Raw genomic sequence first — 12,582 nt, forward strand, 5'->3', positions numbered from 1 at the left:
CTTCAAAGACTGAATGATGCTAAAGAAGTACTGCAGACCTGAGCAACTTCTGATTATTCTACTGAGCTACTTTTGATTATTTTTCCATATATTATGCTGTTTCACAGACAGAAAGAAAGGAGTCTAAAGATTATTTCCATAAAAATCCGGAGCATCTCAGGAGAAAGGGCCCAGCACTGTGTATCTCTACAGCAGATTTTGCCTGAAGCTAAAGTTGAATGTCAAGACCTCCAGGATATGTGTTGCTTTCAGTGCATACTATTTCTGTTCAGCAGGGAGCACTGCATGTTGCAGATATCTCTCAGACTTAGTTTGAAAAATGGTAGAGAATCCCTGCTATTGAGGCTAGAGCAGCATGTGGTAGTTTTGAGAGGACGTTCCACGTTGCTTCATTGAGAAATTATGTAGACAAAAATGCTATCAGCCTGAATATCAATTTTAAGAAAAAGTTTTCCCTTACCAATCGGCTTTCTGTTGAAATCATAAGGGTCAAGAGGATCACGATGATGTTATAAGACATCCATGTCCTCCCAACTCTTCTTTTCCAAGTGCCTGAAGGTACTGGAAGTGTAGTCCATTGAAGCATTACCACTTAAAATACCAACTGTATTAAGGTAAGACCTACTTTTCACCAGTAGGAAGCTGAAGTTGACTTTCATAGCCAGCCGTATGTTCACTGCTAGTCTCTGTAGTTTCTATTTTATATGCTGTAAGCCTGCGTCTCTGGAATGACAATGACTTGGAAATGCAATATATTGTTTCTGTTGGCAAGTTATGGGAAGCCTGTCAGATTTTTTTTCTAATTCCACGGGGCCAAGGTTTTGCTGATTTTCTGGAGCTCCTCGATCCAACTTGTAAAGGAGAATTAAAGCAGTAAAAACTCCAAACTGCAGTATTGTTTGAATAGTATATTTGTTGAGAAAATCTTTATACCAATATGTATTTTCTTTCTTCCTAAGGTAGAATTTATGCTTTGTGGAAACCCCTGTAAATTTTGTTTATTTTTCTTTTTTTTTTCCTGCTATTTAATGCACCTAGGCAGAGGGCAGGGAACACTGTAAAAAATGTAAAATAAATGTTAAGGAAATTAATTATTCTATTTAGCTATGATCTTTGAAACAACGTTGGAGAATGTCTTGAGAAGTCTGAAAACATTGTTTTCTTTCAAGCCCTATTCACCTCTAAAAGTTTAATACTAGTTTTAATATATTGAAAGCTTTACCATTTGAAATGAGAACTACATCATACATCATGTATGTCATTCACTCTTTAAATGAAGGCAGCTATCAGGACCAGGGCAGGGTTAGTTTATTTGATCTTGCATGGTGTTTCATAATTTTCCTGACTGTTTGCCCATCTCAGATGGCTATAGATCATGTTTGTAATGCAAGCTATGGCTAACCTCATGTTCCACTGGCCATATTAGTACCCCTCTGGAGCCTCCTAACAATTTCCTTTCAGCAGCCCCTCTCTTGACTTGCATGGCACAGGACATTCAATCTCCTTAAATGTAAGCAATTGTCTTCATGGGACCTCTTGCACCAACTGCAGATAACCCTGCTTTCCCCCTATCACTGCCTGTTGATAAATGTTTGATGCCAGCTGGGATTAGAACTGTGTTATGCCTCTCTGCTAATCAAAAATATTGCTTTTGGGGAGTTTGCAAGGCAGTCCTGTGCTCTCTTTTTGACCTGTTTTATTCCACACCAGATTCTGTACTACAGGGAGAAATATAATACTGAGAAAATCTCTAGGCTTTCTCCCTAGAAAGTGTTTTGTGGACAGAAACCTGTATTGTCAGTTCAGATGATTTTAATCCTTTCCACCAGTCTTGGCAATGACTCTTAGAAGAGTGTGATTAGGAAATGAATGGCAATGAAAAAGACTGAGAATATTCCATTGTGGATCTTTGTATTCTAACTAGGGCTTTAAGTGCTCTGTTCCTGGTTCTACATACAGTCTTGATTGTGTAATAATTATAAACCTATGATATCACAAGGGCTCGAATTTTCTTTATGCTGAAGAGATGAGATGAAAGAGAAGTATGTTGGGATGTAAGGAATATTTTATCTAGAAGTTTGGAAACAGAGCAGTTCTTAGCCATCTTGTCCCAAAGGGAGCAAAGCGAGCTTCAACCATTGTCTTGCATAGAAACTTGCCTGTGTGCACCATCAGTGCTGTCCATGTGCACTTTTCTGCATGCACTGTATTCCTTAAGACTGAATATCAGTCCTTATTTAGCTTCTATGCAAATTATTTGTGTAGTATTTCTGTCTGATGCCCTCCTCCAGTGTGAGTTACACTGCAGCTCAAGGTAGGCATCTGGGATTCATGCATGATCACACTGAAAAACTTGTTGTGGAGGAGCACTGTGTCCTAGCAGCGACAGAGAATTAGCTTATCCCTGCTTTATCTGCTTGCCTGATCAGTGCTATACCTGTAACAGTCAGTGTTGATGCGTGGTTCTCTACATGCATGCGTTACTTTGGTTTCAGCTGACTTGACTTAACATTGGAATTCAGCTCCACTTTATGTCCTGGGGTCTGTAGAGAGCTGTGCTTTTGAGAAATAGGCTCAGAGGATACAGAGTCCCAGTTACTGGGGAGTCGTGCAGGAGAGCTTTGTTAAATCAGAAGTCAGGTGTCAATAGTCATGTTTTCATGGAAAGTGTATATTTTAATACATTTTTACTTTTTTTTTTCTCCCTTCTAGATAAACATCATGTCAATGGAAACAGAATGGTAGAACCTTTCCCAGAGGGAACGCAGATGGCTATATTTGGTAAGGCATCAGCTTTAGAATTAAAGCTTTCAGATGTATTGTGTTAAATCTCTTATTTTCAGGCACGCTCAGAATCTGGGCTGCCACAGCCATTTTCTTATCACTACGATCAGCTCGAGCCACTGATAGTTTTGGGAGATGTTCGTGCCCCAGGAGGAGCATACTAAAAGCATTTTGCTGGGTTATTCAAACAGAATATTTAATGTCCTGTTTTGTTTCATACAAATTCACAAATAGTAGGTTTTTATGTAAGTCAAGTCCTGTCGGATTTTTCATTAGTTTAAACAAAACTCTGAAGATGATCTTTGACTTTCCAGAACTTTGGTTGTGCATAGATCTCAGTTGGGTAGAAAGCTTTATCTACTATACTTGCAGATCTTTGTCCGTTTGCGTGACCCCAAACCAAACCTGTTTTGTACTTTGTGAGTCATCCTGTAGACTTCCTATTGAGAGACAACAGAGCTAGTTTTTTTGTTAAGCAAGATATGGACTTCAACTTAATCTGGGAATAGTCAGAATGTGCTAATCCTAGTCCCTAAGAATGAATTTATGGAATTTACTTGGGAAGAAAAAGGTGGATTCCTATGGCATTTATTCTTAAAGGTTGCTGCTGTAGAGAATGAAAAAGTTTCCTAAATCTGTTTTGAACCATAAGATTGGGTTGTTTAGAAAGGATATAATTCTTTACTAGCTTCTACAGGATGGTACAAAGTCACCTTAGGAAATTTATTGCACTCCAGTAAATATTTATCCATCTGTGATGTTGGAGTAAATCTTGATATTCCTTTATACACCTCCTACATCATCTAGCCTGATGGAGCCATGAATTACAGTTAGTACAGGTCGGGTATATAAAGCAGTCCTCACTGGTTTTGACCTGAGCCCATTCTAATAGAATACATATAAATATTGTCAGACAACATGTGTAACGACATCTGGAGGATATTTGTGAAACTGGAGGATGAACCCATGAAAGGAGGGAAGCAGTGCTATATAAATGTCCAGTGTGATGCAGCAAAAAGAAAAAATGCAGCCTAAATGTAACCATGCATTAGCAGGCAATTTTACACCTGCGTGCAGTGATTCCAAAACAGATGATGAAATGAATTTCACATTCTGTTGAGTAATTAGACAAAATTTATTAACAGCAGCAAAAAGCTTCAACACTGAAATGAACTACCAAAGAAAAAGAACTTAGAAGAGACATAGCACGGATATTTTAGAAACTTGAGCACTGCTCGACAGTTCTTATATAATAAAAATTTATTAATCTATCTGGAATGAATTGATGATCTTAATCTGTTTTCAAACAACTGAGGTATGTTTGTATTTGAAATTTTTAGCAATCTTGTGGTTATTCAAAGGTCTAAGTTAGCCATAGGCACTACTTTGTCACCCTGAAATTATATTTTCAATCGATTATTTCAAAATATCATAATAAATGTTACCCTGTCTGTGGTACTAATGTTGCTGTGGTTACCATGGTTTGACAAGAGAAATGGTTTGTGGGTTTCACCATTCAATTATCATAACGACTTCTACAAGTACTCTTTAGTTTTCCCTTGACTCAATAGCATCTTCCTGCCAGTGTTCCCTTGTGTGGGGACTTGGGGGACATCTAAACATTCTTGGAGTGGTGGAATGAGAGATTGCTTGGAAGTAGTGGAAAATTATTTTCTGTTTTGTTTTGAGTTCTCAGGTTAAGAGAGATGAAGAGATACTCCCATGAAGTCAGAGAGTTCTGGTACGATCTGATATTGACGTAGTTGTCACTAGTTACATTATAAAGCTCTTCCTTTATTTTCTTTTTGATGCTTAGATCAGTTTTTCAGTGTTTATGGGGGTGTGGGCATGAGTGTTGTTACTGTCTGTATGATTGTATGTCATTTGTAACATTTCATAGGAAGTAGAATTCTACCTATGGAATTTCCTTGGAAAAGCTCCAAATCTTATTAAGTATCCTAATTTTAATCCTTCTTGAAGGAGTCTTCATTATTGCTATCAAGCTTGATAGCTTCCATCATTTTTAAATTGCTCTAGATTTTCCACAAACGTGTGATTGCAAATGCTGGGATAGGTGGTGAAAACTCATGCTGCTGCCATCTGTGCTGTGAATAAATGGAAAACCTACGTGTTCTTAGTTTTACTATTAGACCTGAAATATAACGGTATACAAACATGACTCTGATGATAATTGTTGTCATTTGTTGGCATTGGCATCACGTTCTGATAAGTGGTATAGAAAAAGGATGCTGCAATTCATTTTTGCTACCTCCAAAGGGACTGTGTTTTCTGTCCCCACGTGAATGGGAACGAAAGGAAGTACTCAAAGAAAAATATTGTGTAAGTAAATCTTCTCCTGAGATTGCTGTTAATCCTATCTGTGTGTGTTCCTCTTAACAGCAAGTTCTTTGTATTTTAGGACTCTGTAGGCTGGGGGAAATACAGATATAATACAGTCATATTTTTAGGAATAGTGCTTCTGATTCCACCTTAGCAAGAGAGTGCCTCTGAAATCTCTTCTGCAGAAACATCCTTTAATCCTTTAATTGTGGTTGCACAGGGACAAGACTCAAGCATTTCTCACTGAGAATGATCCCTTTTCTTTAAAAATACCTAGAAAAGAATCATAGAATCATAAAAAGGCTTGAGTTGGAAGGGACCTGAAGAGTCATGAATATCCAACCCCACTGCCACAGGAAGGGCCACCAACCTCCACATTTAATACCAGCCCAGGCTGCCCAGGGCCCCATCCAACCTGGCCTTGAACACCTCTACCTATCTGCGGATGGGGCATCCACAGCCTCTCTGGGCAGCCTGGTAAGTAACCTATGGTTAACCTCACTACTTGCACTGAATATTACCACTACTTGTGGTAATTCACCAGATTCACCAGATTCATACAGATTCACCAGTAAAAATTAAATGTAAAATGCAATACTGGGTTGTACGTGCTAATCTTTTTACCTGCTAGTAAAATGCGGTCAGATTGCTTTCCATAGCTCCTTCTTCTGCAAAACCTTCTTAGAGATGCTCCTACTAATGCTGTGCTATTTATTTTGTGATACAACTTCACGTTTTGATCTAGGGTGAATGTACATAGTGTGTTGTTCCCGCTGCTTTTCCTTTTATAACAGCACCTGACAGATTTCAGCAGACTATTTAAATGATCTTGAGCTTCTCAGATTGTTTGGCATCACTCAGCTGCCTAGGACACACTTATTGTTGGTTAGAATAAAGAAACGTGTCCTTGTTTCTACAATGGTTCTACAACAGTAGAAACAAGGATGAAATGGTAGATTTCAAGGATGAGGGTGAGCCTTTAATGGAAATGTTCGAAGGCTAACCATCCAGTGACCTCTTAATCCAGTTTCCAGCCAATAATAAAGCACTAAGAGCACGGGAGGTGTGCAGACATTGCACAAGGTCTCACTGGAAACACTGCAGAATTCTGTATCAAAATCACTTTGTCCCTTGAAGTGAAGAGGGGTTGTATACAAACCTTCAGCTGCTGAAGCAGATGCAATGCTGAGTATTGGCTATTTGGGTTGTATCGTGCTCAAATGGAAGAGATGCAACGAAAAAGTTCTGGAAGTTTTTCCTTTAGTTTAATTTTAATGGCCATAGTTATTTTCCATTTAATTATTTTTTACCTCTAGTGACTGTTTTTGACCAAAAAACAAATGAAAAGAGAAAATAAACATACATTAGGGGCTTGCTAACATTTGGAAAAGGAGTAATCTAAGGTCTGAGATGGAGTTTTGGATAGAAGCTGCAGAGCATATGCTTTCAGTAAATGGATAGTTCCATCAGTGCCATTGAAATTCTTTGTATGTTTTAAACTCACATTTAAATGCATTGCTGCATTATGCTCAGAAACACTTCTGGTCAGAGTTTCTGAATATTAATGCTTAATATGATAGCTTGTTTCACTGAAATGAAGTGTTATGTGTCATAGAAAGACTCTTATTTACCTTTTCTAAAGCCTGGCAAGAATTAATTGTAGTTATTTGTAGTTATTACACTTTTTAAATACAGGACCATATTATGTTGTATTTGCTTGACATGTACTGGCTAGTAATGAGGTAATTGGTTTCTTAATGTAAACAAAATATAGACAGAAGTAGGATGTTAAGTAACTGATAAGATCTAATTACAGACATTTCTGAATTGGCAGACACATCCAAGCTTGTTCACCTTCTGCTCTGCACTTAATAGACAGCAGCATGTTCCAGTAATTCTGTGTAGCCATATTAGTGTGATATTTTGCCTGACTTTTTATGTCCTGTTGAGATTCAGATGTACCCTCTGCATTGCCACAATTCCCATGCTTCCAAAGGTTATTAAAAAGCAAAAAGAGGATTACACCAAGGTTCTGCAATTTACCATCTAGTTTCTCAGCCTTCGTACACAGCCTCCAAGTATGGCATTGTCCAACCCCCACATGGCTCATGCTGAGCTCCTTGAGTAGGACCTGCTCCTGGCTGGTTCAGCCCTTCCTAATGAAGGCTTCATCAGGGCAACTTTTCAACTAAGGGAAAATCATTTCCAACTGGATGCGTTGAGGCGAAACTCTCTTCTGACAGCACAGAATGTTTTGGCTACTCCTTTCAGCTGAAAGTCACAGGACTTTTAATTAAAATCCTGAAGATGTGTTTGGCAGCCATTGCAGAGAATTCTCTGGCGTAAGTCATTACATGGTCCCATAGTTGCAACGTTTCTAAAGAATCTGAGTAGAATTCCCAATGTATTGGGTCTTCACACTTAAGGGAACTAGTTAGAACCTATGATTAACTTTTCAATGCCAAATTAACGTGCACCAGCCCTTTTACTTTGCAGCACTGAGAGACATGGTCAGTGGGCATGGTAGGGACGGGTTGGGGTTGGACTGGATGAATAGAGGTATTCTCCTACCGTAATGATTCTATGATTCTATGCTAGACTTTGTGACCCCAGCTGAAAGAATAGACTGTGGTCAAGTTTTCGTACTCTCTAGATCTGATGGACATTTGGGAAATCTTGGCCAATTAGGGAATTTTTTTGGGGGGTTCTGTTTTAAAAGCTGATTGTGAAATACATCTTTCCAATGAGATGATTACCAGCAGGTAAATATAACGACGTATAGCAGTTGACCACAGGGAAGTGGCATGGTGTATTTAAGATGTATTTATCCATGATGACTGTGTGTAAGTTTCCTTTCCTAGTTCTTGAACCCCCACTGGAGGCCTTTAAGATAAGAAAGTGTGTTAAGAAGTCCTTTACTCTGACTCAGTTTTGAATTACTCTGGTTTTATAATGAGCTCTGTTCCTTTCACCACAAAAAGAAAATCAGAGGAAAAAGTTTGGACCCCCAGAGAAATACCTTTGTTTTAGATAGCTAGAAAAGATCAAACAGATTTTCTCTGTTGCTCAGAAAAGAAAAAAAAAACTTTAAACCATGCTACACGTCAGAAGATATTACATCTCTGTCTGAAGAGAATATAAGACTTCATGATGTGGAAACAGATGTGTGTGCTGTGACCCAAATTGTAGGAGAAACGTGTACAGCAGTATTACCAGATGTTACTGGGATCAGGTTGTGGAAGAACTGAGAGCCAGAAGGAACATCTTCCAGAAGGATTCATGTTTCTCATGCTAATTCTCTTTCAACATCTTGGAAAAGTGAAGTGCACTAAGTGGCAGGATTTGTACAGTTCTTCATAGTATGTATATTAAAGAAATATATCACTATTTCCCATTTTCCTTTTGTTTCATCCTCCATATAATGACTCATAGCCTCTTTTTAGTGCCTCTTCCAGAGAACTGAAACACAGCCCGCTTCCCTGCCTCCATCATCTGGTCTGGGCTCATGATTGTTTCCACTGGTGCTTAACCATCCTGCTCATAGCCTTGCCAAAAGGTCAGTGCTCTGTTTCCTGGTCAAACCTTCAGGAGTTGGGTCAGCAGGAAGCAATTGCCAGGGAGCATTCTTTATTTAGAATTCATAGAATCACAGAATGGCCTGGGTTGAAAAGGACCACAATGATCATCTAGGTTTCAACCCCCTGCTATGTGCAGGGCCTCCAACCAGCAGACCAGGCTGCTCAGAGCCACATCCAGCTTGGAGCTCAACCAGGTAGACCTACAGTGATGAACCCATAAATGAAGATCATTCCAAGGCCCTTTGAAAATAAAAATCTTATTATTTAATTTCAGTTGTCCTATGGTACATCATTTACGTTATGCATTAAATGCTGGTGATCTGATTTGATAGCACTGTGCATCACAAGTGCAGAGCACTATGTGAGACAGACTCGGATAGATATAAAATAGTACAAGTCTGCTTGGTCTTTGCCAAGGACATTGCCAGATATATGTAGGCACTAATAAAGAACAATAAAGTATGCCTAATGCAAAGTGAAAGCTGTCCTTGATCAGCACAGCCCTTCATAACATTCTTGTATTTCAAAGGATCCACGTCTCTTTGCTGCTGAAAACAAAAGTAATGTGGCCTTCAAACACAATATCTGTCCTTCTCCATCAGGGACTTGTTTATGTTAATTTAGCTTTCTTGAGGTAATGAAGAATTTAGCTTTGTGTGGATTTCCACTTAGAGTATGTACTGCACATTAGTGCAGATCCAGAGTCTCTTAAAAGTAAATCAGTTCACAGCTTTCCAGTCCATATTATTCACCTTAAAACAGCCATTTAATTATGTTTTTTGGGGACTTTCTCGCTTAGTGAGAAAGTTTTTTTAGTTTTCATGATTTCGGAGATAGGGCTCAGTGATCTCCAGTGGCAGGAATTGACTCTAATGCCTGTTTTATTTTCTCTGCAAAAAACCAGCACAGAGCACCTAGATTGCTTTAGCTATGTAAAAGCATTGCAGAGAGATAATTACTTGCCTATGATAAATAGGGATATATCAGTGACTAGGATGAACATATGCTTGGCATCATTCTGAGTTGGTTTAAGTTTGAAATAGAAGTAAATTATCCTGTTAATGACTAGAGGCTGCCCTCATCAGATTTATGCTGCTTTGTGGGAGATATATGTATGTGTGTGTGTGTGTATGTGCTGGGATATACACATACATCCACATTTACAATACAAATTTATCCTTAGATTCCTGTTAATAAAGCATAGAGCATAGTGACATGACATAAAACGTATAGAATCACAATGCTTTGCTCTATTCAGCCATGAAAAATGTGATGCTAATTGTCTGTAGTTACAACAGCAGAGAAAAAAAAAACATCTGAGGAGGTTTTTGGAGGTATAACACTGTGCTGTTTTGATAATTTTAGACATCCTCTGACATTCACAAAGTATTTTCAGCTCAACTTACCGATCGTAGCGGATTTATCCCCCCAACAGTACGTCACAGACCGACAGTTTTAGAACTGGGGATAATGAGACAGGGCAATTAGGATTCTGTAAGGAAGAAAGAAAGCCAGAAAGCAAGCATTGCGCATAGGGTTACTTGGCATGGAAAAATTTAGTGTCATTTTTCTGATTTTCAGGAGCTTTTTTCCCTTTATGAAACCATAATCAGGTTATTGGTGATCTAAAAAAATATCTCGCTTAAAATCTGAGATAGAAAAACCTTCACATATTTTTTGGAATTCTTGCTTAGCAACACTCTGAAGCTCAGGGGAATCAACTGGAATCTTTACAGGTCATCAGCCTGGAATTAATCTCAATAAACTTTAGGCATCTAATCTGAAGTTGTCTTCAAGAATTCCTCCCTGGTCAGAGAAGATGCATTTGGAGGTCAGTTCACAACAGTTCCTGCCTTAGGAAGGAATGAATCACCCTTTGTATTCTATCAAAAGCTGTCTAGCTTCGACCAGGGAGAATTCATTCATTTCCATAAACGTGTTGCAGATATTTTATGCCACGTGAAGTGTCTTAGGGCATTTGAGAAGTCCACAAGGCGTTGCGACAAGTCTCAGGAGATCCATGCTCTTCTAAACTAGTAGCTGAAAGCCAGATAGAAGGAATTATCATAGAATCGTAGAACCATGAAGGTTGAAGAAGAGCACTAAGATCCTCAAGTCCAACCCCAGCCCACCCCACCATGCCCACTGTGTCCCTCAGTGCCACATCCCCACGGTTCTGGAACACCTCCAAGGATGGTGACCCCACCACCTCCCTGGGCAGCTGTGCCACTGCAGCACTGCTCTTTATGAGAAGAAATTTTCCATAAAATCCAACCTGATATCATGGACGTCCAAAATGATAGTAGATACCTAGGTTTAGGGATTCTATAGCAGATAAATATACCTGTATGTAAATGTAAGATGTCAGTGTCTATAGGTGGGATAGGTGCCTGATCTTCTGTTACAGCCCTTGGAAAGCTCATCTGCAGGGCAGAAACTGTTGCCCTTGTTTACAGTGACACTTTACATGTATATATATATATTCTGTATACTTTCTGGATCTCCAGCTTCCAAGGACACAGGCCAACCTCTTTTGCAAGTGCTGTTCTTACACTCGTCTTGTAAAGAACCTCTTCATAAGGCATTTCGTGTGCCCACCAGTTGCCTTCATTTCTGTGTTCCTTTTGTTTTTCTGGGTCCCTACTAACCACAACTGGGGGATTGGGGACACCTTTTCTAATATGTGAACACCTATTTGCACAGACCTAAATGTAGTTTAAGTCTGCATACTGAAGCATAGAAACCTTTATTTACAGTGCTGGAAGTTAGTGGAGAAGAATTGCTTCTTGAGTATTTCCCCCAGTTTCCCTTATCTCAGTATTTGTCTGCCACATTATCATAGAACCACAGAATGGTTTGAGTAGGAAGAGAGCGTTCAAGGCCATCTGTCCCACTGCCTGCACTGAGCAGGAACACCCACAGCTCCATCACTGCTCAGAGCCCATCCAGCCTGACCTTGGCTGTCTGCAGGGACGGGGCACCACTGCCTCCCTGGACAGCTTCACTGCCCTTATAGCCAATCTAAATGTCTTCTTTTTGAGTGTGAACCCATTCCCCTTGTCCTTTCCCAACAGAGCCTGCTAAAGAGGGTCCCCATCTTCCTTATAGCCCTCCTTTAGAGATGAATTTATCATTGTATTTAGGATAATGACCACATTACTAAGATTACTTTCAATGACAGACTGTGCTGGCTAGTATTGGCTGTCTGATTATTCTGGACAACATGCAAAAGTCTGCTGTCTTCAGAAGAGAAAAATCCACTGCTTAAAGGGTCAAACAGAGTCTGGTTTCGTATTTTCCTATTACAATACCAACTGGCTTTGCTCTCTGTGCAGGATACATGCCATAAAAAAAATAAAACGAACACAAAACAAAGTATGAAAACAACCCCTCTCCAAAACACACAGACATCTAAAAGAATTAATACGAGGAGTTTTTCAAATAAGATAAGATGCACTAATCACAAAAAAAATCTGATTTGAGTTGAACTGTACGTAATTTTGAAACAGCCGTAGTTATTTGTTTGTGAGCCAGGAAAAACAGCATGCAATATGTCAGGCTTTGAGATAAAATTTATTGGTGTGTCATTGGCTTAAATCCAACACTGTGCTTATAAATAATATAATCCTAGTGTGACACATTTCTGCTTGAACCTTGACTGAAAATTATTGAGAATCGCATTATGAATTATGTAGAAGCAGTCACGCATTCAAGTCAAAAGGATGTAACTCGAGTGAAATGTTGAAATGGATTTGTAATTAGGTACACTATCTAAAGATGCAGAGTTGCAGAAAGGGGCAAGGTGTCTTTCTGTGTACCCAAAGATATAACATGGAGCCTTGCTGTTGACTGAGGCTAATGGTCATGCAGCTTTTACTGA

At 39.2% G+C, this 12,582-nt stretch overlaps 1 protein-coding gene across 5 annotated transcripts in view; it reads left to right on the top strand.

The window, feature by feature from the left end:
- The window catches only part of MSRA (methionine sulfoxide reductase A), a 263,186-nt gene that overhangs the window by 91,231 nt on the left and 159,373 nt on the right, over positions 1–12,582 (top strand). For 4 of the 5 annotated variants that reach the window (XM_085218307.1, XM_085218306.1, XM_085218310.1 and 1 more), the window contains one exon: positions 2,713–2,781. The exons of the other annotated variant lie outside the window; for it this stretch is intronic. In XM_085218307.1, coding sequence (XP_085074433.1) covers positions 2,713–2,781 — 69 coding nt within the window. The remainder of the gene's footprint in view (positions 1–2,712; positions 2,782–12,582) is intronic. 5 annotated transcript variants of the gene reach the window in all.

The sequence above is a fragment of the Meleagris gallopavo genome, chromosome 2 (assembly GCF_905368555.1).
Source record: "Meleagris gallopavo chromosome 2, MGAL_WU_HG_1.1, whole genome shotgun sequence".
Lineage (NCBI taxonomy): Eukaryota > Metazoa > Chordata > Aves > Galliformes > Phasianidae > Meleagris > Meleagris gallopavo.